We start from the raw sequence: 27,874 nt of genomic DNA, 5'->3' as shown, positions 1-27,874 counted from the left end.
TTATTCATAATAATTGCATTTAAAAATGCAAATTTGAATGAAAATATCTTGAACAAATAGCGATGTGTCGGATTCTTACACTGTAAATATTTATGATATGATTTTAAAATGCAAATGAATTTAAAAAAGTCAAGATATAAAAAAAATCACGTCGCCAATGTAATGTTACGCATTGTCCATGCAGCATTAGGTTAAATAAATCTTTGATTTATTTAAAGTGAGTTTAATAACCAAACTCAGGAATATCAGAATCACAAGTAAAACAAATATTAAACAACGTACATATGTTGGGTAAAAATAATACGAATTAATAAGTATCAATGTTTATTAACATCATGATTAAGACAAAAAGTAACAGCATCAAATTTTATTCAAAAATGAAAAAGAATTCGTTACAATAATACTCTTTATCTATATAGTAGTCAATCATTATATTCTGCATTTCATTATAAACACTTTACATATTATCTAGTAAAATAAAACCCTATGTTGAGTGTACCATCAAAACATGTTCTGCGTCATGCAAAACAAACGAATAGAAGAATATACTATATAATAATAAATTTCTCATTGGAATACGTTACAATAAAATGATTTCATTACAGATAGTAAAAGTGTGTATATTTTAAACATTTAACAAAAGTATATGTTTGTATATGTATATTTATAGTGCGATATAAAGTCATGATGGACTATCTTTGTTCAGTGTTTATTTCTTATTACTAAAATTCATCTACTCTGCAGTCGTTTTAATGTTTTTAAAAATAAATATGGATTTATAGAAAAAATAAAAATTGCTGAGCGAAACATATTTTTAAATGGCACAATACGCATATAAGATCGGAATAAAATTATATAAAATGAATTATTAAGTTCATTGTAACATGACAGGTTATGATAGATTAACGTGCCTTATATTATTAAAACAGCGAGCAACAAGTAAGCGGAGGAATTAGTTTAGCTAAAACTCTTACTAATGTTAACAAAGTATAATAGCAGTAACTAAAGACGGGAACGACGAAAAACAATTTCAGTTGATTTTAAAGAATTACAATTTATTTATTGAAATCACTACGTTAAAAATATTAAAAATACACTTAATATTTTACAAAAAGTAAATAAAAATAGCTCAGCAACACCAATTTATTGATGTACTAGAATTAATCAATAGCTTAAAATAAAAAAATAAGAGACAAAAATATAATTAACAATGAAAATGTGGCCCAGGAACACGGAGGTGGAATCCTAAAGCTCTTAACAAAATTTATTATTATTATATCTCTCTATTGGTGTATTTTTACTTATACTATTCAATTCCTATACTAAAGTGATACATTTAAAGCGTCGCCTTTTCGATTGCAGAACACGATTGTTGGCGACGAAAAATTCATTTCGTTTCTAAATCTAACTTACGTGACGTAACAAATTCGCGTCAAACACAATAAACCATGAGGGATCTCAACTAAACACAGGCGTATTCGGATGGCAACTACAAAGTCAAACGTCTGGACTCGGGGTAGCAGTTTCAGTATTTGTGTTCTGTAAAAGTAAAAAAAAAACATTGCTGGTGATTGTACTCACTGCAACAATCGGTTATAGCAATATTACCTCGTTTATATCATTACCGTTTTCAAGTTCAATCGAAACCGGCTCACCGGGTTTTGAGCGATAAAATATTGAACAACATATACTAGTATTATACGGCCTTTAGCTGTAACTTCGTTAAATTTTTTTGCATATCTACGTCAGAGAACTGGAACTGGAAACCTTAAAATTACGAATGAAATAAATTCCTTCGAAACGTATCATTTTAATAGGAAAATAAAACTTACAACAAGTCGATCGGGATGCAAGCCCGCCCAGTGGACAAAGGAGGGCAAGTCGCGCGCCGGAAGCTCGGCCGCCAACGCCTTCACGCGCAGGTTGCGGTCGTCCGTCAGCAGCACCACCTCGCGCACATGCCCCGCCGCGCCCTCTGTGGCGAACAAATCGTTGGCAGATGATGCATTCAAAAAGTCAAAAGGAAATTTTATTTAGCCTCCTACCCATCGGAACTTGGTCGAGGAAACCCATAATAATTGCTCATATCGCAACGTGAATGTCTAATCTATATGCTATAGATCGATATACTGGGATGCATTTGCATAAATAATACTAACCGTTGACGGCAGAGTTGGTGGCGGAGTTAGTGGCGGAGTTGGTGGCGGAGTTGGCGACGGCGTTGGCGACAGCGTTAGCGGGCGGGTCGGCGGAGCCGGCAGCAGCGGCGGCGAGCGCGGGGGCGGCGGTGAGGTTGGCGTGCAGGTTGAGCGCGGTGGCTAGCACGCGGTCGTCGTTGGTGCCGCGCGCCTGGTCCTGCTCGGCGGCGAAGGCCACGCCGCGCGCCGCCAGCAGCGAGCCGCGCGCCGTGGCCAGGCGCACGCCGCCGCCGCCCGCCGTCAGCCACGCCAGCGCGTCGCGCGCGGCGCCGCCCACGCGGGCGCAGCGCCGCAGCCCCTCCAGCTCCGACACCACTGTGGGGGTGAAAATATACACATTTTACGAGATCGTAGCTTTGGCCGTATTTTTGCAAAGTATCGTTGGCATACTCGTTTGGAGCAACGAACCATTTTATCCACATATAATAGGGCCCTAAAGCCGAAGTTCCTTTGTCAATTTCAATTCGAGTGATTATGACTAAAAATATACAGATAACAATAATAGATACAGTAGTACTATTTGCGATGTCGTTGCCGTTAAGTGGAATGTCAATATGCATGACTCGTGTTTTAGCGTTATCTGGTGACATGGTTTTTTTCATGTTCTTAGAATAAATTTAAATTGAAGTAAATTAATTAAATAGCGGCATTCACACTTATTATATATTCATAGTGTGGCAGCCACTTTATTCGAATACTTTTTCGATTACTTTTTTTTTATTTTACTTACTAACGGAAATATTTTGACTGTTTCGATCTATCTATACTCACTTATTGAGGAAGATATTACTTTCAGGAGTTTTTGGATACGAAGTTATATGTATACTAATCGTCGACATGCAGAACATATTATATTTATTATATTTTACTCATATCAATGAGAAAAATTAATTAAAAATTATACGACCACTGTCGCTCTTGTCGAACAAAGTTTACAAATACAATTATTAAATTGAGGTGAGACAGACCGACGAGTGGCACGGCGAGCTGGTAGGGCTGCCCGGGCGCGGCCGCCACGGCCTGCAGCAGCGGCAGGTGGTCGATAAAGCAGTTGGTGTCGGGCACCAGCCAGCGCGGACGCACCTCCACTTCAACGCTCACCCAGCTGCTGCTGAGCATTTCCTGTAAAACGAATACAAACTGTAGACGGCGGGTTATGTCTGAAGCATCCGAGCATCCTTCTTTTAACATACTTGAATATTTATTGATTTTGCTAACGTAAAAATTATCGTACGATCTCGGTCAGATAACTATGAAAAAAAATACCGGTTCAAGAAAATTTCCAGTTCCAATCTAAAAATTAGGCTTTAAGAGATTCACACAAAAAAATATTACTTTCGACCAATTTCTTCGCCAAGAAAAAAAATCACCGAAGTTATTTTGCACATTTTTTTCGTAAGATTACACGAACTGAACAAGTAATACGTGTTTGAGTGTTCAAAATATAATACCAGCACGAACTTGTTTAAAAAATGTTTCTGTAATGTGTCACAAACCTGCATTCGTTGTCGGCGTTGTTCGAGCGTGGCTTTTCGAGATTCGAGTTGCTCTTTTCTCCTGAGTAATTTTCGTGTAGTTTCGTCCGCTCCTTCCGGCAGTTCCTCGCTGAGACTGGTCGGGCCACTCGCTATACCATTGGCACTGTCATCGTCTCCTGAATCTTCCGTCTAAAATAAACATATTTTTTTAAATACATATGTCCAAAATTGAAAGCGAACGATTTTTAAATTTGGCCTAAAAACTATTCAAACAATCACTCTCAATCAGACAGGCAGTTTCGTATCCGATAACTTGGTTATATTTTTAACCATCCGATATTTGCGAAAACTTTGAAAAGATCATTAGTTTGTATGTTTAGAAATTCACTTTAACTGGATATCTTATGAGTTATATAGAATTAAAGTATATTAAGAAAATATGCAACATAAAAACCTTTTTTTGTTTATAATAATTATAAAGTTACATGAATTACAAATTATTTTTTTTACCTTAGTGTTGATTAGACGGCGAGACAGACAGTTTCCGAGCATAATATATAATATCGCAATGTAAAACTTAACTTCCTAATAAAGCTAGGTATCGCAAAATTAAGTTATCAAATGAATTTGGCAGTCCTGACATTAACGCCTATATCGATATAAACTTACCCTCGTTCTCATCAACATAAACACGTTAATATTATGACGTCACATACTTCGACATTCCACACATTTTAATTCATTCGAAAGTGAATTGAACTACGATATACTAAAAAAGCAATTGCGTATAGAATAGCTATAGTGAATAGTGCTTACCAGCTGCTGCAAGGGCGCGTAGTTGACCTTCGCGTGCTGCACGGCGCTCACGTACCGCGGCTGCGCGCCCGCCGGGTACTCCAGCTTCAGCACGGGCGGCTCCACGCCCACGAGGTACCTGTACACAGCAGATCACTAGTAGTATTGTCCACTTTTTACGATGTCAGATGTTTAGGACGCATCGCACCTACTCAACGAGGAATAACGAAATACTCCTAGTAATCTCGGAATCGTATTTGGAAGAAGTTTTTATGCGTATGTCCACTCCGCATCCTCTCTTTGGTTTGCCAGGAGCGGTTATACAACAGCTCAGTTCACGGCAAATTCGGCTTTCTAATTGTCTAGGGCTCTAGATTATGTTGGTTACTTTAGTTTTCTTTCGAATCACCTCATTTCCGAAACGAGAGGTACTCGAAACGCAATTCGCTAAATGACTTTGAAGTGGTGAACTAGTCTTACTGTAAGTATTCACGTCTCGGCTCCGCATGTACTGACTTCAATTTGTAACCAAATGGATCGGAACCGCTAACTCAATCGTATTATTCGCTGTTTGTCTACCTTTAGAAACACGTTAAATGATCGGTCTCATTTACCAGCCCTAAACGTTTACGTATGAATTTATCCACCCGATTGTTGATTGACTCAAAAAAACCTTCTGCTAAAATATGCGAACATTGCGTTAATATACGAACTTAAATAATTTGAATTCACGGGTTAGCGGAATTTGCGTTTCGAAAAATTCTTTGTATTTTTAAAAATTGGCGTTTTTTAAGAAGTTTTTGTTTTATAGGGGTTTACAATGCTTTTATTCATTGATGAGATATATTATATGACAATAACGCATACAGTGTGCCCTGCACGACTCATATGTTAATTCAAATATCTTGTAATTTTTAAAGCCGTAATTTGGTCCGTGTCTTGACAGAAAAGATTTAAAAAATATGTTATTAATTTTAATACGAACTAATACTGTATGGCAAACTTAACTTAACTATTATTGTCTCCTATTTTTCTAAACATAAAAATTTTTAGTGTGATTTATCCTCAAAAGAGACATTGTACAGTTGTCGCGATCAAATATTTATATCTTAACTTTCTAAAGTTAAGTCTACTTTAGAAAGCTTAGATCAAATATCTAACAGAAAGTGATTTGATAACATTCGCTTGGAAAGGGCCCAGAATGACAATCATCGTGATAAGATTTTTCTCAAAAATAGAAGACGTCCTTAAAACTACAACTGCTCACGCCACTATGTTAATAATATTTCATATAAAAGAGATTAGTGTAGTATCAAAGTAAATCTTAAAAAAAAAACAAATACTTTCATGGTTGTTACGCATTATTGACTCACAAGTTCCCTGACTTTTCCAGGTTATTCACACAGTTTTTACAGATATTCCAGGGAGAACTTTGGAATAATTCCAGAGATTTTATTCAAATTGCTTGACTTTTCCCTGATCATTCCAGCAAAAAAATACCCGCCGAGTTCTCCCCGTTTTCCATGTGCGCAACAACCACGACCGCAACCATCAGTACGGCTAGCCGCCGGAGCGGGTAGCGAGGCACTCACTCGGTGCCGAAGAACAGCAGCTTCCTGGTGCGCAGCGCGTGCTCGGCGCTGTGCGGCGCGGCGGCGGGCGCGGGCCGCAGCCACGCGGCCGCCGGCTCCATGTACATGAGCGGCGTGAAGCCCGCCAGCGACGCGTCCTCCGGCAGCCGCACGCACGCCAGCCCTGCGCACGCCACGCCCACACATATTACATCCACTCACTCATCGAACTGTTCCGGTTCGAACTGTGAGTGAGCCCGTGTAACTACAGTCACAGCAGACTTAACATCTTAGTTCCCAAGGTTGGTGGCATTGACAGTACGGGAATGGTTAGTATTCCTTAAAGCGTCTATGTCTAGGTACATTTACAACTCCGCCAACCTTTATGATTAATAATTTATTTAAGGGCCACTAAAATCGACACCGTGCTTTGTTTCCTCTACCGAAGGTAGAACGACTAAATTTTGACCCGGCGTTAAAAAAAATATATCCACTAATTAATTCACATGAGTTTTTAATTAAATACATTACAAATACTAGTATTTTGGGCAAAACGCTTCAACCATAAAAAGCTGTATTCATATTCTACAAAAGGTGCTGCATGGGATATTTGTAAACTGGAATCACGAAACTTCATTCTACCTTTTTTAAGACATCAATCATACCTACGGTAACGTGTTAATGACTTAAAGTATATTCACAATAATGGCGATCGTTTTAATCGACGGCAATAAACTACCAAGCTTACCAATATTTCAGCCCATCAGATCAATATTTATCCTTCAAACCGAAACACAGCAACACAAAGTATTGTGTTTATAAATGTAGTAGTACCTGCTCAGAAGAGCTCGGATAAAATCCGTATATGTTACCTTCTTTCATTTCGCTTTCGAATTCAATAGATTTGTCGTCGAGATCTTCGAGTATATTCATTAGCTTCGCGAGCCAATCCCAAGGATCGCTGTCGTTTCTGAATACAAAGAAACAATAATTATTCCAAAAATATTGAACTACTCCTCCCTAGTTTTACTATCTCATTGTACTTACTCTATTTCGAAACTGTCCAAAGATGGTGGCGGATTCCATATGCTACTGTGACATAACATCCAATCTGACCACACCTGAAAAGAAAAATATTATTCATTGTCTTTACTTAAAAAGAGCTAATTATTATCAATAATGATTTCTAACAACATGTTTTGAAAAATGAATTTATAAAGATTATTAGCGGATGATATAAAATCTCAAAACGATGATGCAAAATATCTTAAAACGAACGTCTCTTAATGCATTGTTAATGTATAGAATTACTACATTTGTATGTACCTTTATAGCAGGTAATAATAACAGAGCATCCGCATGTTGCTGCGTGTGCGCTGGTTCCGGTAACAACGCGCAGCAGCGTTCCAGCAGCGCGCCGAACATAAGTAGCGACACCCCCAAAGCGCATTCAAGCCACGCTGTTCTTTCGCCGCCATTTTCTTTTCCTAGATTTTAAATTGTGTTAAATGAATCCAAAGACAAAACCACGTTTACACAAATACAATATTTTTTTTATGTATCGTGTCTGTTGTTACAGTACGTCATCAAAACATTTAGTTTATATACGATACATGCAGCATGAATTAAGGCGCCACTGAACGTATTTTAATTCGCATGAATATTTTTATTACGGGGAATAAAGATTTCAACGGAATGAGAATTGCGATTCCATTTCAATTCCAATTTTAATGTATAACTAGATATGTTTTTTAAACGATAAATAAGTTTATTTCTCGTTAGCGAAAAAAGACTAGGCCAGTTTAATAGTTACAAAGCCTGTTTAAATTAACGAGAAAACCTTTAATTAAAAGTTCTTTATTGCATTGTAAAAAGACATGTTAAAACAATTAAATTGAATTATAATTATTATATAACCATTAAATATAAAAAAAAAATACGTAAAAGCACTGTTACATAAAAAAATAAGGTTGCAGTTTTCTCGGAGAAATATTGACATATTTAATGGATAAGAATAGAGACTGCGTTGACGATGACGGACAACATGTCAGAGCCAGCAAGCCGGCCGGTTATAAATAGAAATAGTCGGCTAAAAATACTTCGCACGGATTACACCTGCAAACGTGAGTCGCTTACTATCTTTAAACTTGCAAAACTAGACGCATAACACTGAGACCGCTTAAGTCTAAATTAAAATCTAGTAGTAATAGCAGTTACATTAGTGATGTCGTTATTACCATAATAATTTAAAGACTTTAAATGGTATTCGCTGTAGCTGCTGATTTTATACCTTCTATTGATTGTTTAAAAAAAATAAAAAGTTATTTTATCATCTTTATATAACCATTACCTGAGAACTAATAACAACACTAAACTTTAATAGTCATTTTATGTTTTGCTTCAAAATGTTTTATTGTGTATAGATAATGACCGTATGCAAAACAAGGTGTTTATTTAAAGAAAACATTTAATAATTAATAAATCAACTTTATCTTTAAACAGATTGAGTACAATTACCAAAATCCTTTTCTAATGAATAATCGTCGATGTAAAAATAAAAGAACGGAGTCAGTGGAATCGGTTTGTTAACCCTTGGTCGTCATGTCTGCAGTCTCACCGACGTGCACCGACGCAGGCGACGGCGCTGACCCTAGTGCAACAACCTCCACCTTGTAATTATAAGCTTTTGTTGCACACAAAACTGCAGGAAATACGACCGCTAACGTATATTTATAAAGCATTTTTTAAACAAACCTGCAATAAACACATCATTCAAATGAAACGGCGTCAACGAAATCCGTTTTATTTTGTTTTTATCAACCTATTACCTATTATAGTCCTGATAGTCTGCCATGGCTAATTACGTGAGTCTAGAAAATAGCATTTTTTATCGATTGAATAATTTCTCGCAACGATTGTATTCGTTTCGGTTCGCTTGTCTGAGAAGGTCACAAAAAATAGAATTCCAGCTATTAAAACTTAACATATTAAATAGCTTTTAAACATTTTATAAGAAACTTTTAATAATATGTATAATCTTAACCGCCAGAGTAATTAAAATATTTTTTTCCGAGAATCGTTTGCTATTTTGCAGAGTTTTAGAGATACGTTTGAGGAGATATATAATGTTTAGGAAGCACATCAGGCATAATTTCAGCACAAAATTGAAGAATGAAATTTTATTTACATGATTTTGTTTGAGTTTGATATTGATCAATTTAAACAGATAAACTTATTTGTGTTAAGATCATATATGTTAAAACTTTTTTCTTTTTCGTTATTATGTTCAGTGAGGCTATTACTATTCTACACCGTACATTTGCATTATTATAAAATGATATATGTTAGTTATTAACACCACAGACGGGATAAAACATAAAAATTTCTTTGAGAAGTACTTTTAACAATTTAATAGTACTTTTTATTTTCATAAAATATAAGTGAATAGTTTAAAGTAGTACGAATAAAATTCCAATTATACAGAATAGTAATTTTAAATATATCGTATGATATACATACATACGTTGTTTTCATGTTATCGTCATATTTTTTCATCGTGGTTCACATCAATGTTATTTGTGATGTATTAATGTTTTCGGTTGCCTTGTAAAGACTATGAGTAGGAAATCATTTATAGTTTGAGTTAAACATACAGAGCAAGCCTCTCATCACACACATCTTTACCGAGTAGAGAATATAAAAATTGTTCAAATAACTTATTCAGATTCAGACAATAATGTTGAATTACATAAATAATAGACTTAATGGACATAATCAAATTAATATTTAAAAAAAAAACTTGTTTTTATTTGAGTAGAACACTTAAAGTTGACTTGTACAGCTATTTGTTTTTTAACGATAAAATCTAAAAACACAACATTTTATATCTATTAAATGTATAACTTTTATTTTTGCAACAAAAAAATTTTAATTCGTATTAATTATATTTGTAAAAAATAGCCTCCGAACTGTGATGTTTAAAATATATGTATATGCTTTCAATAATTTATAAATCGTAATCAGTTTATATACTAATTATAAAAGTTAATGATATAACCGGGTCGGATTCCAGCTTCCCCGAGTAATAATAACGGCATAACATGCTATCCGATGCACGCACATGACCGTCACAAGGACAATACACTCAAACCGCTATAAATAAATGTATGACATACAAATTACGAGCGGAAATCGAACCTTGTGAATCGTTAAATCGTTTTTCGTGTCTCTGGCAAATTACATTACGTACTGACGTTCGGCGTATCTTCACGGAACCGCTAGTGGTTAGCAAGAATATAAATGACTTTAACACAATAATGTCGAACGGATATCTATCGGAATTGATGTAAATAATATGTATTTATAATTTAGATTATTCATTACAGCATAGGTTATTTTCTAAATAGCAGATTTTTTCATCAATTCAGATAAAACATAAAAACATTGCACTTTGTATAGTATCGCGGGTGCATTTTGTTTAATAGGATATAAGAGCAGCGAGAGAGAGAATGAGAGAAGGATGGAAGGAGATAGAGAGGGAGAGACGAAGGAAGAGAAAGGGGGAGATAGGAAGAGAGTTAGAGGAGGGGAAGACTGAGAGAGAAATAGAGACCTTTGAGTGAGGCGGCGGTGGTCTCGACGGCGAACATGTTAAGCGCAGTGAGCTGCAGCAGGCGCGCGGCGGGCGTGGGCAGCGGCTGGCGGTGCAGCAGCGCGCGGAACTGCCGCAGCATCTGCGCCGCGCTCGCGTGGAACGACTCCATGCTGGCGCAGGGAATGCTTCAGTTACTCACGTGTAGTCACGTATACATAAAATAACTAAAAATACATTTTCTATGTACAGAGTATCGTTTTTATTAATATAAAATTTGTCTACTAAATCCGTTAGAAATCAATTATCAGACGCATGATGCTTATATTAATAAATTTGAAATTGTTATTTTTGTAAAAATGTAATTTAAATTAGAATCGAGACAAATATTCGGCACATTCGACCGAACATTCGTATCCCGCTGAAATTTTGAAGTGGAAGAATATTTCGTTCAACCTCTTTCACCGCTACCTCTTTCTATTGGTTATTCTTTGTTTTTTCGGGTATTTAAAACAAATCAATGTTTCACCGCAAACGAAAAAACATATCCCGGACAAATAGTCAGCAGACGCAAACCAAGCACGGTACAATAGACTCTAAGTGGACAAACTAATAATTTATCGAATCTAAAAAAAAAGTACGGTTTAACCTTACTTAACTATCAGTATGCCCATCAATGAGTAATTACTATAAATGCTTACCTTAATATTATTTTTATAAAATAAATAAATAATATATTAGTAGAAACAAACGTTTATATTAATATGTGAAATAATACTTACTCAATTTTTGTTATCAGTTTCCCGTGAACATGTAAATAACTTGTGATGAAATTTTTATTTAACTGTAACAAAAATAAGTATTAACTTAAACATCAAACAATTTTTATGTCTGGTGGTGAATAAGTTGCAGGACGTTGAAACCGAAATAAGAGGCATATGTAAATACCTAATTGAGATTTTGCGTTCAAATTACTTATATATTATGTTATCAATAGTATTGTTAAATAAAAGTCAAGTTATCCATCGAAACGCAGGAAATTCCTCTGATAATGCCGACTCCACTCCTCCCAAAAACTGTTTTTAATCGAATGCATGAGTGAAACGGAGAAGGCCGTAGTCGTTTTTTTACAACGAATATTAATATGATGCAAATGAAAATCTGTACAAGAGTAGCAAGGTTTCCGTATCAGAGTGCGCGCACCTCGACCGGCGTCATGGAGGCGAGCGCGTCGTCGGCGGGGCGCAGCGTGGTGGTGCGCTGGCCGCCCGCGCGCACCCACACCTCGCGCCGCAGCCCCGCGCACGCGCTCTCGCCCTTCGACGACTCCACGGCCGCCTGCCGCTTGCGCTCCGCCGCCTCGTACTGTCGCCGACAAACGGATTCTATTACGTACTATTCCAAATCCTCTATTGCCCCAGAAGCTACCTGACCCAAAAATCGACTGATATTGTCGACAACTTTATCGATTACATTTAAAATCAATAGTCCAACTATTATTATATGGGTATTTGTAACACATCTAAAACATTAGCTTATAGTGAGTTTTTTTCATAAACAAGACATTAATTCTGAAAAAAGATTGAGATATGGGCCTCTAGTATTTCCGCTGCAAAGTTGTGTTGGTAAGATTATAGAAATCTGCTTCACTCAGATCACGGAAATATCATATGGAAGTATTCAATAAATCTTTGTATTCAGTAGACCAATTCAAAAAATAACAGTGGCACCCCACGGACGGACGCCGAGCAAAACAATTGTCTCTCTCTAGGGTAAGAAATTTAATGACGATAATGACGTTAAGGCTGATGTAATATAATTTTGAGGAGACATGATCATTTTTATTAAAAATGAAATGATAAATATATACTATCTTATTAAACACGACTTATTCTATATCCTAAAAAAAATATAAGTTTAGAACATAAACATTGTTATAAACTATATTATTAATATTGTATTATGATAATATTAACCTATTTCCAAAGTCGGTAATGTTAAATATAAAGTATGAGTACATACTTTTTTTAAATTATCGTCAAATTTTAACAATTACTTTATTAGAAGAGAGAATAAATAAATAAAATCTGCTAATTAATTATTCGGGTTAAATATGAATTTACAAAATAACATGTTTTATTTTATACCATGAAGCTTTCCGTTTTCTCGTTTTTACAACACGAATAATATATATAATCGATATATGCCACAAAAGTATACATACCTTTTTTCTATTTTCTTCGAATAACGACAATAGACTTTCGCGAGCTGATTGAAATGGATTCGAGGACATCAAACTTCGCATATAATAATACACTGCATCAAGTTTTCTCCTCTGAAATATAAACATAAAATAACTAATTGTACACATTTCTATTTAATAAGCTACACCATTGTAAATATTATCAACTTACGGCATATATTGCTAAAATAGCTAACTGATTGTATGGTCTACCATTTTTGGGATTTATTAGCTGTGCTTTGGTGTACCAAAATTTACTTTTCGCGTAATTATTCGTTTCATTCACTTGCTCTTTATATCTAGCTAAGTCGCCAAGAAATACATATAGCTTTTGAACTGAAATTAAAGCTAAGCCGACGTAGCCGAGACCTTTAGGTGGCAAAACGTGATTGTCGTTTATGTAATCTTCGGTATTGAATTTATAAGTCTTCTCCAAAGTTTGTACGAGATTCTCGAAGAAAACGTTTCCCTCCTCGATAATAGTATTTATCAATTTCACTACTTCGGGCTTCTCTTCGGGAGTTATTGTAGAAATACTTTTCCTTAAATTTTCTATAAAGTTATAGTATAGAATTTTCCAAAACTGGTGTTCAATATTATCAGCTTGGCAGTATTTTAAATCGGATGTCAACAACCTTTCCAGAGCACCTTGTAGAAACTTCCTGCGAAAGAAAACTTATAATAATAATAATACTTTAAAAATATAATAATATATTTTATAGACACCACTATCGACGGACATTGAAACTAAAATATATACGAATAAAATTATCAAAACATCAATTAAGAATTAAGATATAGAAGACTATTACATAAAAAGGCGATAGGAACATCAACGAATACTGCAGGCCTATAAGCCTTATTTTTATTTATTTTTTGCCTTATTTTTTTCGGACATCTAGGTGGTGCAGTTGAAATTTAGAATTTTGACGAGATGTCCGAAGGTGAAATTCAGCTGCCGGGGTTAATCCAAACAATTCCTCGAAACATTCCCCGTGGAAAATTCGGTAGAAGATGCAGAGTGATCCAACATTTCTACGCAGAGCCAAAGGATCGAGCAGATCAGAAAGAGCTTGATCGTCGATAATTCGAGCTGCTTTACGTTGGATACGGTCAAATGGAAGGAGCTGGTACTGGGGAGCACCCGCCCAGAGGTGAGAGCAGTACTCCATGTGAGGCCGAATTTGCGCCTTGTATAGTCTTAGGCGATGGGCCGACGTGAAATACTGTCTTGCCTTGCTGAGCACACCGAGCTTTTTTGATGCCAATTTGGCTTTGCCTTCCAATTGACCGCGGAACTGAACGAGGCTCGAAATATCAACGCCAAGTATTTCGAAACTAGCTGTGGCGGCTATCGGAATGTTCTCAAATCGTAGAGATACGACGAATGGTGTTTTTTTGGCGGTTAACGCGCAAACTTGCATCTTTTTGGGGTTGAAGTGGACTAGGTTTAGCCGGCCCCAGTTCGAGACTTTGTTTAACGAAGACTCGATTGCAGACACAAGTTTGTTCCGGTTTTCTTCGACGTTTTTTCGAAATTGATACTAAATAGGATAACAGTAATCATTGACGATCCTACGGAGTTAGCTGGTATTAGAGCGGGTTTTTCAACAGTCAATCATTTGCATGTCATAAAACAACTAGTATAAAAATGTCGAGTTAATGGTAAAGCTTTCTATATGCCTTTTGTAGATTACAATAAAGTTCTAATTCAACAAGGTATACCAATACATACACTTAATGTACATGCAAACAAGATAGCACTAGAAATCACCGGGGAAGAATTCCTAATATCTGGAAATATATAATAGGTGTAAGATAGAGAGAACCTCTGTCTCGAAAACTTTTCTCAACAAGCGAATCAGGGATCTGAAGTAGGAGAATATTACATTCAAGGTTCGCGAATGAGTTAGTGCTAATATCTGACAACGCTCATACGCTTTAACATAATACGCTGAAACAGCTAGTTGATGCAAGCAGCGTAGTCTCGTGGTTGTTGAGACAACCATGGATGGTGAGCCATTAATTAAACAAAAACAAGTGTAATAACAAACAGAGAATATTATATACCTTATCGAAGTAGAAGCGAAAAAATTGATTACGTTAAGAATTACACATATTTATGATACTGAGACCAGATTATACTTATACTTATACCAGATACATATGGATACCAAACTTAGGAGCTAACCCAGAAACATCTTTCAAAGCTAAGGACTTGCCAAAGAGGAATGGAAATAAATATGATAGGCGTCATACTTAAAAGCCCAAAAAGATGAGAAGAAATAAGATAAATAGATAGATAGAAAAAAGGCAGAACACATACAAGGAAAATAAGACGGTTGAAATAGAAATGAACAGGATATCAAAAGGGACTATAGAATGATGTGGACACAAATTAAAACAGAGTGTCAATCAAGAGATAGGAAAAGAAAAAAATGTACATAGACAGATAAAAAGATGAACAGACGATATTAGGAATATTGAAAGGACCATCACGATCAAGACACGCAAAAAAAACAGAAATTAACGGAAGCAGTTGGAAGAGTAGCTGTCACCTGACACGCTGATTATTAAAAAAGGAAATCCGATGTCCTAAACTAAAAATAATTTAAATTTATTTTTCTTTAGTACCAGCAATAAAAACTTAAATAAATAAATGTATTATGAGTTGACATATTGACAGTTATTTATTGCGTACTGTTGTCGTAAGATAAAGTAAAAAAGTAAAATAATTGGTGGTAATTAATAATAATCTATATCACGTACAAAAAGACGCTTTATACAGGGTTATTGGTAATTCGACGTATTCCCGTTAGGAGGTGATAGGTGATATATTATTTGCGATAATTTTAACCCCCATATGCATGATGCACAAGTGAACCATTTTTGAGTTATCGCGTTTTTTAGATTTTTTCAAAATAAGTCCAAAATGCAACTTCAAAAATTTATTTAAAAAAAAGCATCAATTAAAATCTACTTTTTTCTTCTGATTTATAAAAACGATTAAAGACTGGATATTTTTCAATATTTAAACAATAATTATCGGTCCAAATTTAAAAATGCGACACAGAAAACGATATTATTTCAATATATTTTTTATTTATTTCCCTCAAATATGCCTGAAAAATAAAAAAAAAACATTATGAAACTTGTTCTGCAGATTATTTTAAAAACATAATCGTTTACTTAGCTGTCCGAAAATGTATAAAAACTAGGAATTTATTTCAAAGCAACCGAAATAAAATGATCAGAGAGGACGCTGGTGGAAATTCGTATTCGAACATGACCGAATTCGTACTAAAGATCGCTCTTTAAAATTCCCACAAAATTGATTTAAAATAATAACCAATGTAAAAAAACTTACTTATTTACTTAACTTACTTACTTAATACAAATTTAAAATAAAATTTAGATACATATAAATTTAATATATTCTATAAATTGTTTGATTCGAAACAAACACTGAAAATCAACGTTACATTAAAAAAATATATCATAAGTTTTAAATGATTATTTTCAAAACTTGGTACCGATGACGCGTCTTAATATCCAAAAGGAATGCGACGTCACAACATTAACACGTTAATATTATGAAGTCACAAAAATTTTGGCGCTTATAATTGTAGTGACGTAGTATTTCGTCGATTTTCAGTATTCTCAAGTATTCTCATAAAATAAGGTGTAACCTGGTCTCGGCCACGTCCGGCCAGTCGCGAAACAGCGCGAGCGGGCCCCGCAGCGTGTGCATCTTGAGCACGGCGTCGGCGCGGTCCACCTTCTGCAGCAGCGCCACGTGGCGCGCGCCGCGCAGCGCGTCGCCCGCCTCGTAGCCGCGCGCGCCCGCCTCGCGCGCACCTGTGCCCAACAGCGAGGATGAGCCTTCTAGACGTACGACCATTAGTAATGACATTTTAATTAGTGGAAATTATTTATTGGTACATATATTAGAGTAGTCTTACGATCGGAGTAAAGATTTTTGACTTGGATCAATTCAGAGTCTTTTTGATTGTCAAATAAGTTCTGCCACATATTTAAAAGGACACAAGTTTTGGTAATTTGTAAGTAAAATAATTCATAAATATATCGTTATCCTTACCACGTTCTAGTCGAACGTCATGTTTCGTCGGACTTGTTTGTACTATTATTGGTTTAGATGGGTTATGATGGTCGAATAAAGTTTTTTGAGTTTCTGAAGAACCACGTCTGAAAAAATTAAAAATATATAGCTTTTTTTTTTTTTAATACAATATACTATGGAAATAGTAATAATAAGTAACGAAATAGAAATATAATATTATAAAAACACGTTACCCTTGATCTTTTTGCATATGAGTAATAGAACTTTGTGGTAAGATGATCAAGCCGGGATGAGAAGTCGATTCTGACGTAGATTTTTCCGAAAGAACGCTATTTAATCTGTTTCTCTGGTTAGTACTTTCAGATTGTCTAAAACAAAAAAAATGTCGTAACGTATGAGTACTTATCAATAGTATATATACTCAAAGTAAAAGAGGATCTACTTAAAAAGGATGTATAAACAAGTCTTACGCTGATGTCATCTGACGCTCTGCAGCTCAAAGTATCAGTCCCTTACTATGAACCGAGCGCTCAGATGTTTGCACATTATGTAAAATTATCAATTGATATAAAACATATATTTTACCTATCGCCTGGGTGGTGCTTCTTGGACTCGATGATCTCCTCTCGCCAGTTGACGTTGGTGGGCGCGGGCTGCGCGCCGGGCGGGTGCGGCGCGGGCGGCTGCACGTTCTCCGCGTTGCGACGGCGCCGGCCCGTGCGCTTGCGCGAGCGTCGCCCTCCGCCCGCGCCGCCTCCCGCCCCGCCGCCTGCGCCCTCGCCCGCCTCACTCACCGCACTTGGCGTAGGTGAGTGTTTTCTTTCCGTACTGGCCCCACGCCCGCCATTCCATGACGAGTTATTTTTTTTCTGAAATCGGCGACAAAATCAAAATTACGGATATTCTTATAAAAAATGTACTTGTGACTTTTTATAGAAACTAATACAGCCATACATATGCAGCATACCTGATTTGCTAAAACCCAGGCACCGGATTTACTGGCTGAGGATGGGACCCTAAACCCATCGATTTCTTTAGGACTTGCAGCTCTATGAGTTGATGTGTCTCTGCTGTTGCATTGCGATACTATCATTCTAGAAATTAAAATAACAATTTGAAGTTTAGCAAGTTATTCTTAACAAAAGAATTTTATGACATATTATTATGTATTATTACCTTTCGGAGCTCTGTTCCCTGCTGTAAGATCGCAGCGACCTCCATCGATCTAAGTCATCTCTACTGTTCCCAATGGTAGATGAACGATTACTTCGGTGACTGTCACGTCTTTCCCTTTCTCGTTGTTTCAGCCCATATGATATCGCCTCATGGTGTATACTAACATTACTATCCTTCCTATTTCTCTCTGGCTCATACTGTATGCTAACATTGCTGTCCTTTCTATTTCTTTCTTTCTTTTCAGGATTGCGATTCCCTCGACTAGAGCTCCTGAAAAAATTACAAAAATCATATTCATAGTACACTTTTGCCAAATCCCTTATGTAAAGGCAAATATCGGTCTATTAATATTTATTGACATAGAAACGTCTCAGCGCTCGGTAACTATGGGACTAAGCGAGACTTCGAGCGTCAGATGACGTCAGCGTAACACTTGCTTACATATATTCTCGTGAGTACTTTGGCACTCACACCTTATTTTTCTTATACTTACAGTAGTTTTATACTATACTAGCTGTTTCCATCAACTACGTACGTACGGACAGAGTTACAGATTTATAATATGAGAGATATTACAGGTTACACTAAACTAAAAAATATACTGAACAGTGTCCGATTAACCCTTGGATTTATTCACTTACTTTACTGACATTGTTTTTTGCAGTAAAGATTAATAAATAAATAATTAACTAAATATAGTGTGTTGTAAATTTAGACTATCAGACTATATATACACACATAAGCAATATGCTAAATTATATAAACCATATGGCAGATACATTAAAAGGCCGTTGATAACACTAATGTTATTGCATTTTCAAAAAATACTAAAATAAATATAATGGATCATATAAGCTAAGCCCCAGTTTCTTTAAGAAAATAATTTTAAAAATATGAAATATTGACGCATCTTCGTAAAAATATAAAAGTTTAATTAGTTTAATATAAAAAATTTTGACATACATACTATTAAGCTAGTGATAGTTAATAATACTTTTTCGATTTCGAATTCGTTAAGGATTATTTGTGTTAAAGGATAATATACAACTAAAGACTTCTTAGATTATAGCACACCTGCTACGCCGACAGGACATTTCAAATAGTAATATGAAAAATTACATTGGAATAAAAAAATGGAAAACTCCTCCTAAGTTTCCTTTGATGGTTCTCCTCAGGTCTGAGGTGTTTCTTTCCGAACTGGTGTCAAGCTTATTTTTTTCAATCAATATGGAAGTGTAAATATTGAATTAAGATTTATGACTGACTTTGAAATAAAACCATTAATGGAACTAATTTCTTTCGTCATCATCTCAGGTTGAGACTTAGGAGTAATTAATAATTGTTGATTAAACTCAAAATTACCTTTTATCTCTACGACGAGATCTACCATTTCTTCTTGAGTCACGTTGCTCAACAGTTTTGTTTTCTTGAACGTTGGAAGGTTTTGTACTTTGGGAAAATGAAGCAGAAGGGTCACACAAGTCGTCAAGTTTAATATTCTTTTCCACTTCTTCTGTCCAATCCTATAATCATATACCTCAATAGTTTTAACATATTTTTTTATTTCAAAAGTATCATTATAACAAAATGACAAGTATGCTTTCCAAAATACTAAAATAAATCACCATTTCACCAAAATATTTAAATAAAAATAAGATGAACATAAGACAAACATTAAGCAGACTTTCAGAATGTATCATAATATAATTAAACTTACCAAATTAGTCATTTCTGATAGATTTGTAGATATTTGGGAAATAGATTCACTATCATTATGGTTTTCACTACTATCTACCTCTCTACTATCTTGTTCTGTATGATTAAATCTTGTCTCATTTCTACTTATACCATTTTTTGAACCTAAAAAAAATTATCTCAGCATTAATGCTATCACACACATGAAGTTGTCTGACAACTTGACAAAGCTCTTACGAGATGAACCACAACTCAAAATGTGTACATAAAAACTCAGTTGTGCTTGTCAAGATTTAAACCTAGAGTCTTAGATTAAAATCCACATTTTCTACCTACTGGGCCATCTCAGCTGACATATGCATGAAAAAATATACCTACATTTTATTTAGCATGGATATATATGAAGATCAAATCAATTTCAAAATAAGGCCTCATAAAATTTTAACTAAACTAAAAAACTAAGGTATACAATGTTTAAGAATTGTTTTGGGTTACAAATCAATAGTTACTTGTCTTTTAAAAGATTCTTAAACACTTTTCTTATACATTTGGAAATCAATCACTTATATAAACATTCACAGTTGGTAATTAGTATATTACTTACTGTGAATATTTATATAGTTCTACTTCTTTTATTATCATAACAAAGCAACCCCACTTTAACTCTTTTTTAAGTACCTACTAAAATTATTAATACAAAAGTAACTCTGCCTGTTGCTTTTTCATGGCCAAACAACTCAACCAAATTTGATTGAATATGGTATGGAACAAGGTTGAACTCCACGGAACGATAAAGGCTACTAAAGCTACTCAGGCATAAAAATGCCAACCCTAAAATGCGAGCGAAGGCATGGGCAACAACTAGTTTTAAATAAAAATTAAATATTAATACACAAAAATAACAAGTGACAGGTGAGAAGATTGTTATTTTCCATATATAATCTGAACATATGAATTACATACTTATACAACATGAAAAAAATATAAATACCCAAGTGTTATACAATGGTCACATATGTATTTTTTGATTAAACAGACTATGTTGGCTTAAAATTTGTAACTAACCTCTATCGTTTTTTTTATTTTCATAATCACTGCTTAGTGAATCTGATTTGTCATAACCACTTTTTTCCAGTGCATTTGGTTCATACAAATTCATGTATGAATTACTTGGTGTAGATCTTCTGGAGTTCTGTACTTCATAATTTTTTAAATATGAATTAATAAATTTCTCCCTATCAAAGTTTTCATTTTCTCTTAAACGGCCTCTTCCTCGGGAAGGTAAGGTCTGAGACCAGTTTGTATTACTAGAGCTATAAAATGGGCCAGAATTGTAAGAAGACTGTGTCATATCATTATTGCTGTAACGATCTTTATTCAATTGGTCTACACTATCAAAACTTTGATGTCCTGATTGTTCTAAATATTTTTTCCTAAATCGAGGTGGTATATTGTCTAAGTTGATGTGCTTAGGTCGAGAGTCAGAGGGAAAACCAGCTGAATTTCTTCTCCCAGATGGAGGTTTGCCACCAGACCTAGATTTATGGCGTCCTGCCCATGTCTCCATACTTCTACTGTCTCTATTTCTGTCTAATGATTTTTGGTCATATAAACTTTGACTTGGTGATACCGATCTAGCTTCTGAGCCTTGCCTGTAATGCCTATTATAATTAACATCATTATCTCTATACTGACAATCTTTTTGCGAAGAATCTTTAGAATAAGGCCCTGTATCACCAATAGAAGTATGATTATCTTGTTTTCCTGATGGTCGTCTCTTATTATATTGACTAGTATTATCACATTTTATAGATGCTTTAGATTGCTTGTCAATATCTGAGTACGAATCTCCCGTCCTTGGTACGTAAAGCTGTTGTTCAGGTTTTCTATGACGAGTGTTTGCTGCATCCCTACATGTGACATTGACATCTTCACCATTTACTGAGTGCTGAGATCCGTAATGAGCATCTCGTCCTTTCGGACTATTATCTAAATCATAGGAATCCATTTTAGCATCCAAACCATACCTAGATCGTCTTAGGGGTCCACTACCTGGTTTATAAAGTTTTTGTTGACGTTTCACTTTTTTATAATCTTTACAGTCATCATCCATAGCAATGACACATTAAGAAAGAATCGTTTAGTATTATAACATTTTCTTAATAAAAACTGTAATTCATTTAACTTTATATACTTATCATAAATTTAACAGTTCACTACAGGCATAAAGGTTATGTTAAGTGCCTCAATAACCAGAGTTGTGCAATTCAATTTTTTTTAAATTCAACAACAGTTTTGTAAAGAAAATGCTCACCACGTTTAAACTTATTATCAAAAAATAAATATAATTATAATGAAAACAATGCATCAAATAATATACGTTTGTATTATGTCCATTATCCACAGAACCAAAATATTTGCTGGATTACGAAGTTGTCAACTGTTAATATAATTTACCCCTAAATACATTATACCCTTTCGCTTCTCTATCGGATTCACTTTTTTAAGTATTTATTATTTTTTCAAATATAAATTACAACGAGTGAAATATAAAGATAAAATAAGACTCATAATAATTTGTCTGCGGCCCAACAGTTGCATAACATCGAAATTTATATTTTATAAATTAAAAAAAAGCTTTATAATTTTTTTTTAAATACTTTCTTTAGTCTGTAGATTATATTGTAAATAATACAAAAATACGAATAGATAAGCAAGATATTTATTATAGGTAACCATTAGCTTGCACTTATTGTATTTATCATAATATGGTCAGCATCACTGTATGTTCTATAAAACTGATCAAAATAGATGGAGCGGATTTATAAGAAAGGCAAAGCCTTTTATGCAGCATTAATGTCTAATTTACAAGCAAAGCATTCGGGAGACGTTGTTCACACGTATTAAACACAAAACTCTTATCCGAAACGCGCTGCATCTTCTGGTATAAGTTATAGATATATATTGGTTTAATTATTTTTTTAATAGGTAATCTAAAACAAACATCTCCTTATTTATTAAAATATATTAGCATTAAGAAATATATGTATGCTCAATATCTACTTAGAAATAAATGTTATTATACTATTTCCTTATGGATAATCGACATTCATAATGTTTCTTATAGTAATGTACAGTGTATTTCTGTATTTTAAAGTTATTAATATCGAAACAATATTAAAGAATTTGATATTGCAGTTGTTCTCACTTCTCAAATAACCTAAGAATGCAATTTTATTTGCATTATTATATAATTCTTACAATGAATCGTACGGTAACATTCGAAAATAAATGTCACTTTTAGAAAGTTGTCTAGTTTCATGATATAGCGCGACTATTTCCATTTGATACTTTAATTTGTATGATATTATTGAGGATAAGATGTGATGAAAGATCAAAATTTACTGATTAAACTATGTTGTCAACCATCAAATTGCAATGGGTTCCTAACCCGTAGCTGACGTATTTTATATTTATATGAAATATAAGTTGTACAGATTTAAAATATAAGTGAATTAGCTGTGTTTGTTTTTATCTAATATTATTTAATATAGTTCATGATTAAGAAATAATGTCCTTCGAGTACTTGCCCGTGGCCGAAGATGAAAATGAAGAACCCATAGAACTTCCAATCGAAGAAGATGGAACGTTGATGTTAACAACAGTGTCTGCGCAATTTCCTGGATGTTGTGGTCTTAAATATCGGCATCCTGAGACTAAAACATTTAGAGGTATCAGATTAAGAGATGGCAGATTGTACCCTCCTCCAGAAGGTTGGGGTAATTACTTGTACATCTGTAGCTTTCCGAAGGAAAATAAACGAAAATCGGGTGAAAGTTCAGAAACTTCTTCAATCAAAAGTAAACGAAATGACAATCTTTGCTCTGATTTAATAGTTTTGGGCTTGCCATGGAAAGCTACTGAGCAAACTGTACGTGAGTACTTTGAGAAATTTGGCGAAGTTTTAATGGCACAATTAAAGCGCGATCCTAAAACTGGCATGTCAAAAGGTTTTGCGTTCATACGGTTTTCATCTTACACATCGCAAATGAGAGTATTAGCACAGAGACATATGATTGATGGGCGCTGGTGTGATGTACGGATACCCAATTCTAAAGAGGGTTCAGTAACATCAATGCCTTGCAAGGTTTTTGTCGGACGTTGCACTGAAGACTTAACAGCTAATGATTTGAGAGAATATTTCTCACAGTTTGGTGAAGTTACCGATGTTTTTATTCCAAAGCCCTTTAGAGCATTCAGTTTCATTACTTTTTTGGATCCTGAAGTCGCACAAAGTCTTTGTGGTCAAGACCACATTATAAAAGGAGTGTCTGTTAATGTGTCAAATGCATCACCTAAACAAAATAAAAGTGGATCAAATCAAAGAAACTTACCAAGCAGAAATTATGAAGAAGGACATCCACATAATGCATCTAATAACAACTCTTGGAGTAGCCGTAATATGGACATGGTTAACATGCAAGCTTTAGGCCTATCTGGACAACATGGTCAGACTGCAGTTGCTGGAGGTGGAGGTCAAGGACAAGGAGGTAGTATGCCCCTTGGCATGGGTGGTTTACCAGTAAATCAGGCACTAGTAGCAGCTGCATTAAATCAAGCAGCTGGTTGGGGTTTGATTAACAATATACCATCTGGAGGTTCAGATCAAGGTGCCTTTGCAGGACCAGCATCTTCAGCTCCACCTGCTCCCCCTAACTTTCTGTCATGGATGCAACAAGGTAATTCTGCACAGGGACCTTCTAGTCAGTGGGGACAAAGACATCAATCCCAAGGCCACTCCGTTTGATCCAGTGTCTGATTTGATAAGCTCACAATAATCTCTGTGATTGTAGCAAGAATTAGATAATTATTATTTGTCATTATCTACAAAGCAAATGGGTTGTTCTGTTGGTGAAGAGTGGTTTGCTAATGATGTTATTAATTTATTATGGAATTGCTTGTGTTTTGTTGTTTTCTTGATACTATAACTGTTAAAACTGCATAGGTAAAGCGTTGGAAACATTGAAAACTGTAGGTAGTGTCTTTATTTTGCAATTATTAGGTAATTGTTTGTGTGCTTTTTAATTTCAAGAAATTTTACATTTAACTTTGTTTAACCCACTAACTAAAAATTTGCAACAATAGGATGTTTTAAAAATATTTAATTTGAGTGCAACTTCATTTTGAATTTAAAGAAAAGAAAATATTAAAATATCTTCATGTTGTATAGCAATGAAATCGATAGAGTGATTATAAGTCTTAATTTTTCTTATTATTGTTGTTTAATATATTTTTAGTTGCTGGGTTCTGGTTCATTCCTGTCCTGTAATTCGAATAATTTGATTTTTTATTTGGCACTTTCATGGCTTTTAGATATGATTAACTGAAGATTGGTATTTGGGACAGTTTTGTTAAAACTAAAATAATCTCTTAAAAAATTTGTTGCTATATTTTGTATGTTATTTTGAGTCGCATATTCAAAATATTTAACAATTTATACAAAAGTATATGAGCTTGTTTTATTCTACATATTATACATACATTGGTGTTGTCATATTTTCTTACCCAACATTTTATATATCCCAAAAATAAGTTGTACCTATCATAGATTAAGTGTACTGTGCTTTGTACATTAATAGATATATGTTTTTACAACAGACTGTTGAAGGTTCATACTTGTATAGTAAATGATAGAGCTCTATTGATTGTTATCATTGTTTATCAAATAATGTTGATTATTATAAATTTATTATGTGTGTTTCCTCAGGATATGTGCAAATTGAGGGTAAATGTCTATTTTTGACTAAATAAATGGCTAGATATTTTTGTGACTTAGCAATGTGGAATTGTTCAAAGAATGGGTACCTAGCTGTAGATATACTGAATCCACTGGCAATATGATAAAGTGAAAATAATTGTAGAATTGAAGATTGTAATGATGTTGGTACAAATTTTAAGACTGTAAATAATTTCCATAAATTATATAAAATAAATAGATTATAACATTACAAATATATATTTACAACTTGGTGAAAATATAAAACACAAATAAAAAAAAAAGAACCTTAAAATAAAAAAATATAAATGATTGGTCTTTAAAAATCATGTAAAGTGTATAATAAATATATAAATGGTTTATTTAAACTTTGATTGTTTATTGTTTACAGTAATAAAATGTTATAGATGAAAATGTAGTGTTACAATTACTATTACATAAAATAATATGAAATTACACTGTTTAACTATATTATAACATTTTGTCCGGGTTGATTGAGACATTAACAATTAGACTTACCACTTAATTAAACTATTCCTGCACTTGAAATTTAAAAATTGTCTATGACTTAAGTCAGTGGATTTATTTATATAGTTTTTAAAAACATTGTTTATTTGTATTGATTTTTTTTATTCATTTAACTTGTTTTAAGTAAAAAAAAAAATATTATCTTTACATATAATATTGTATTGATAAGTGATAATTATATTAAATACTAAACCAACATTATTTATGGGTACCTATTCACCATAACAATATATTTATACTTCAAATTGTATAATTATGCTTTGTTTTTTTAAATTTATAATTCTTTGATTTGTTTTTTTTTTATTTAAAGAGATTTTGTTTTATTAACTTATTTAAAATTGACCAAATATGGTTCTTATTAGTGCCTGTTATATGAATAGATTTTAATGTTTGATGAATATAACCTGGAAAAATATAATTTTATAAGCTAAAATGTCAATTTGATTACATATAGAATAGAATAAAAAGATGAAATGGTATGACAAATCGAATGTATATATTGGCACTGACCAATATTAACATATAAAACAATAATTTTACATGTTAAGTTCAATTCATAAAGTGCAATATGTACTTTATGTAAATAATTGCCATTAAATAATCTGATGCTACAGTGCTATCACATACATGTTTTTTAAACGTGGATCACCCATTTTCAAGTGTGTGCTTAGTCATGATTTACATTATACCATTATTATTAAAATCCCACTGACTTCAATAGGATCAAACAAACACGGTGCTAAAAGTCGATAGCAAATATTATTTTTTGTTTTATTTTGTAGTAACTACGTAATATATAATTTATCGAAAGTATACGGCTTATTATTGATTACATCAAATCAATTATAAATAATATTTATCTGAATTGAATAAAATAAGAGAAATTCAGATTTTTTTTTGTTTCATGCAATAAAGTTAATCCCAACGTAAGCAAAAAAACTTCTGTAATTATAAAAGCAAATACCAAATTTTTATAAAAAAAAATCGCCTTTTTGATAATTATTATCTTCATAAATAGGTAGATAACGTTAAATATGTTCAATATAAATAAGTTTTTTTAATGTAATATACCTTACATTAAATGACCTATTGATGTCAATAGCCAATGTCTGTTTTGGAGTGTAATATACTTATTTAATATGTTTATTTGATACGAAAAGAAAAAAAAATTGGTTTTTTGTATGTTGTATTTATTGTAAATGAAATATTTGTTTACTTTTTATTAAGTTTTTTTTTTTAATATGTATAATTATTGTACTTTCGATTTCATTAGTTTAGTAAGTCTTCTATCTATTACAAACTGTAGTAACATTTATATCCTTAAATTTTGATCATATATTTAATTCATTTATATTCTATATGTATGTGTTAATATAAGCATCACTGCTTCCTTTTTTAGCTTTTACTTTGAATTTTGTCTCCACCAGTTTCATTGATTCTATTGAATTTGTTTTTGTGTCTGCGTTGATTTAATAAAGTACTTAAAACACAATGGCATGGTATGGCATGATTTCGCTAGAAATTATCTCTATATATAAATATCAGCTTCCCAACCTATTCGTCCAAAAAATTAAGGTTTTAGCTAATGAAATCTATTATTAAAAATAATATATTTTCCGCCATTATACTTAGTTGGTACTTTTTCATTTTCTAGTCACTCGACGTTTTTTTACTTACTAGCGACCCGGCTTCGCTTGCTTATAATAAATATATTACAGAATGTCTTACAACGTTCACAGTTTT

The 27,874-nt window shown here is 33.8% G+C and overlaps 2 protein-coding genes across 2 annotated transcripts; one reads left to right on the top strand and one right to left on the bottom strand.

Annotated features, from left to right (window-relative positions):
• Nucleotides 1-311: 311 nt before the first annotated feature.
• LOC113399946 (uncharacterized) lies at nt 312-22,256 on the bottom strand. Its single transcript, XM_026639263.2, has 24 exons — nt 20,893-22,256; nt 19,850-19,992; nt 19,495-19,655; nt 18,133-18,402; nt 17,924-18,050; nt 17,542-17,825; nt 17,190-17,324; nt 16,975-17,081; nt 16,565-16,733; nt 13,048-13,537; nt 12,858-12,968; nt 11,837-11,998; nt 11,416-11,477; nt 10,655-10,806; nt 7,369-7,529; nt 7,090-7,163; nt 6,915-7,012; nt 6,064-6,226; nt 4,493-4,610; nt 3,695-3,865; nt 3,167-3,320; nt 2,160-2,513; nt 1,833-1,975; nt 312-1,539 (listed from the first exon to the last, which is right to left on the bottom strand). Exons 1-24 carry the CDS (start codon nt 21,938-21,940, stop codon nt 1,498-1,500), a joined length of 4,899 nt encoding a protein of 1,632 aa, XP_026495048.2. The 5' UTR covers nt 21,941-22,256; the 3' UTR covers nt 312-1,497.
• A 968-nt stretch (nt 22,257-23,224) lies between these two features.
• On the top strand, nt 23,225-27,623 carry LOC113399971 (TAR DNA-binding protein 43-like). Its single transcript, XM_064215499.1, has one exon. The coding sequence runs from the start codon at nt 23,399-23,401 to the stop codon at nt 24,632-24,634; it is 1,236 nt and encodes a 411-aa protein (XP_064071569.1). The 5' UTR covers nt 23,225-23,398; the 3' UTR covers nt 24,635-27,623.
• Nucleotides 27,624-27,874: the final 251 nt, after the last annotated feature.

This window comes from Vanessa tameamea, chromosome 8 (assembly GCF_037043105.1).
Source record: "Vanessa tameamea isolate UH-Manoa-2023 chromosome 8, ilVanTame1 primary haplotype, whole genome shotgun sequence".
In the NCBI taxonomy this organism is placed as follows: Eukaryota; Metazoa; Arthropoda; class Insecta; order Lepidoptera; family Nymphalidae; genus Vanessa; species Vanessa tameamea.
The sequence above is the reverse complement of the archived record's forward strand: the minus strand, read 5'-3'. Positions and strand labels throughout refer to the sequence as shown.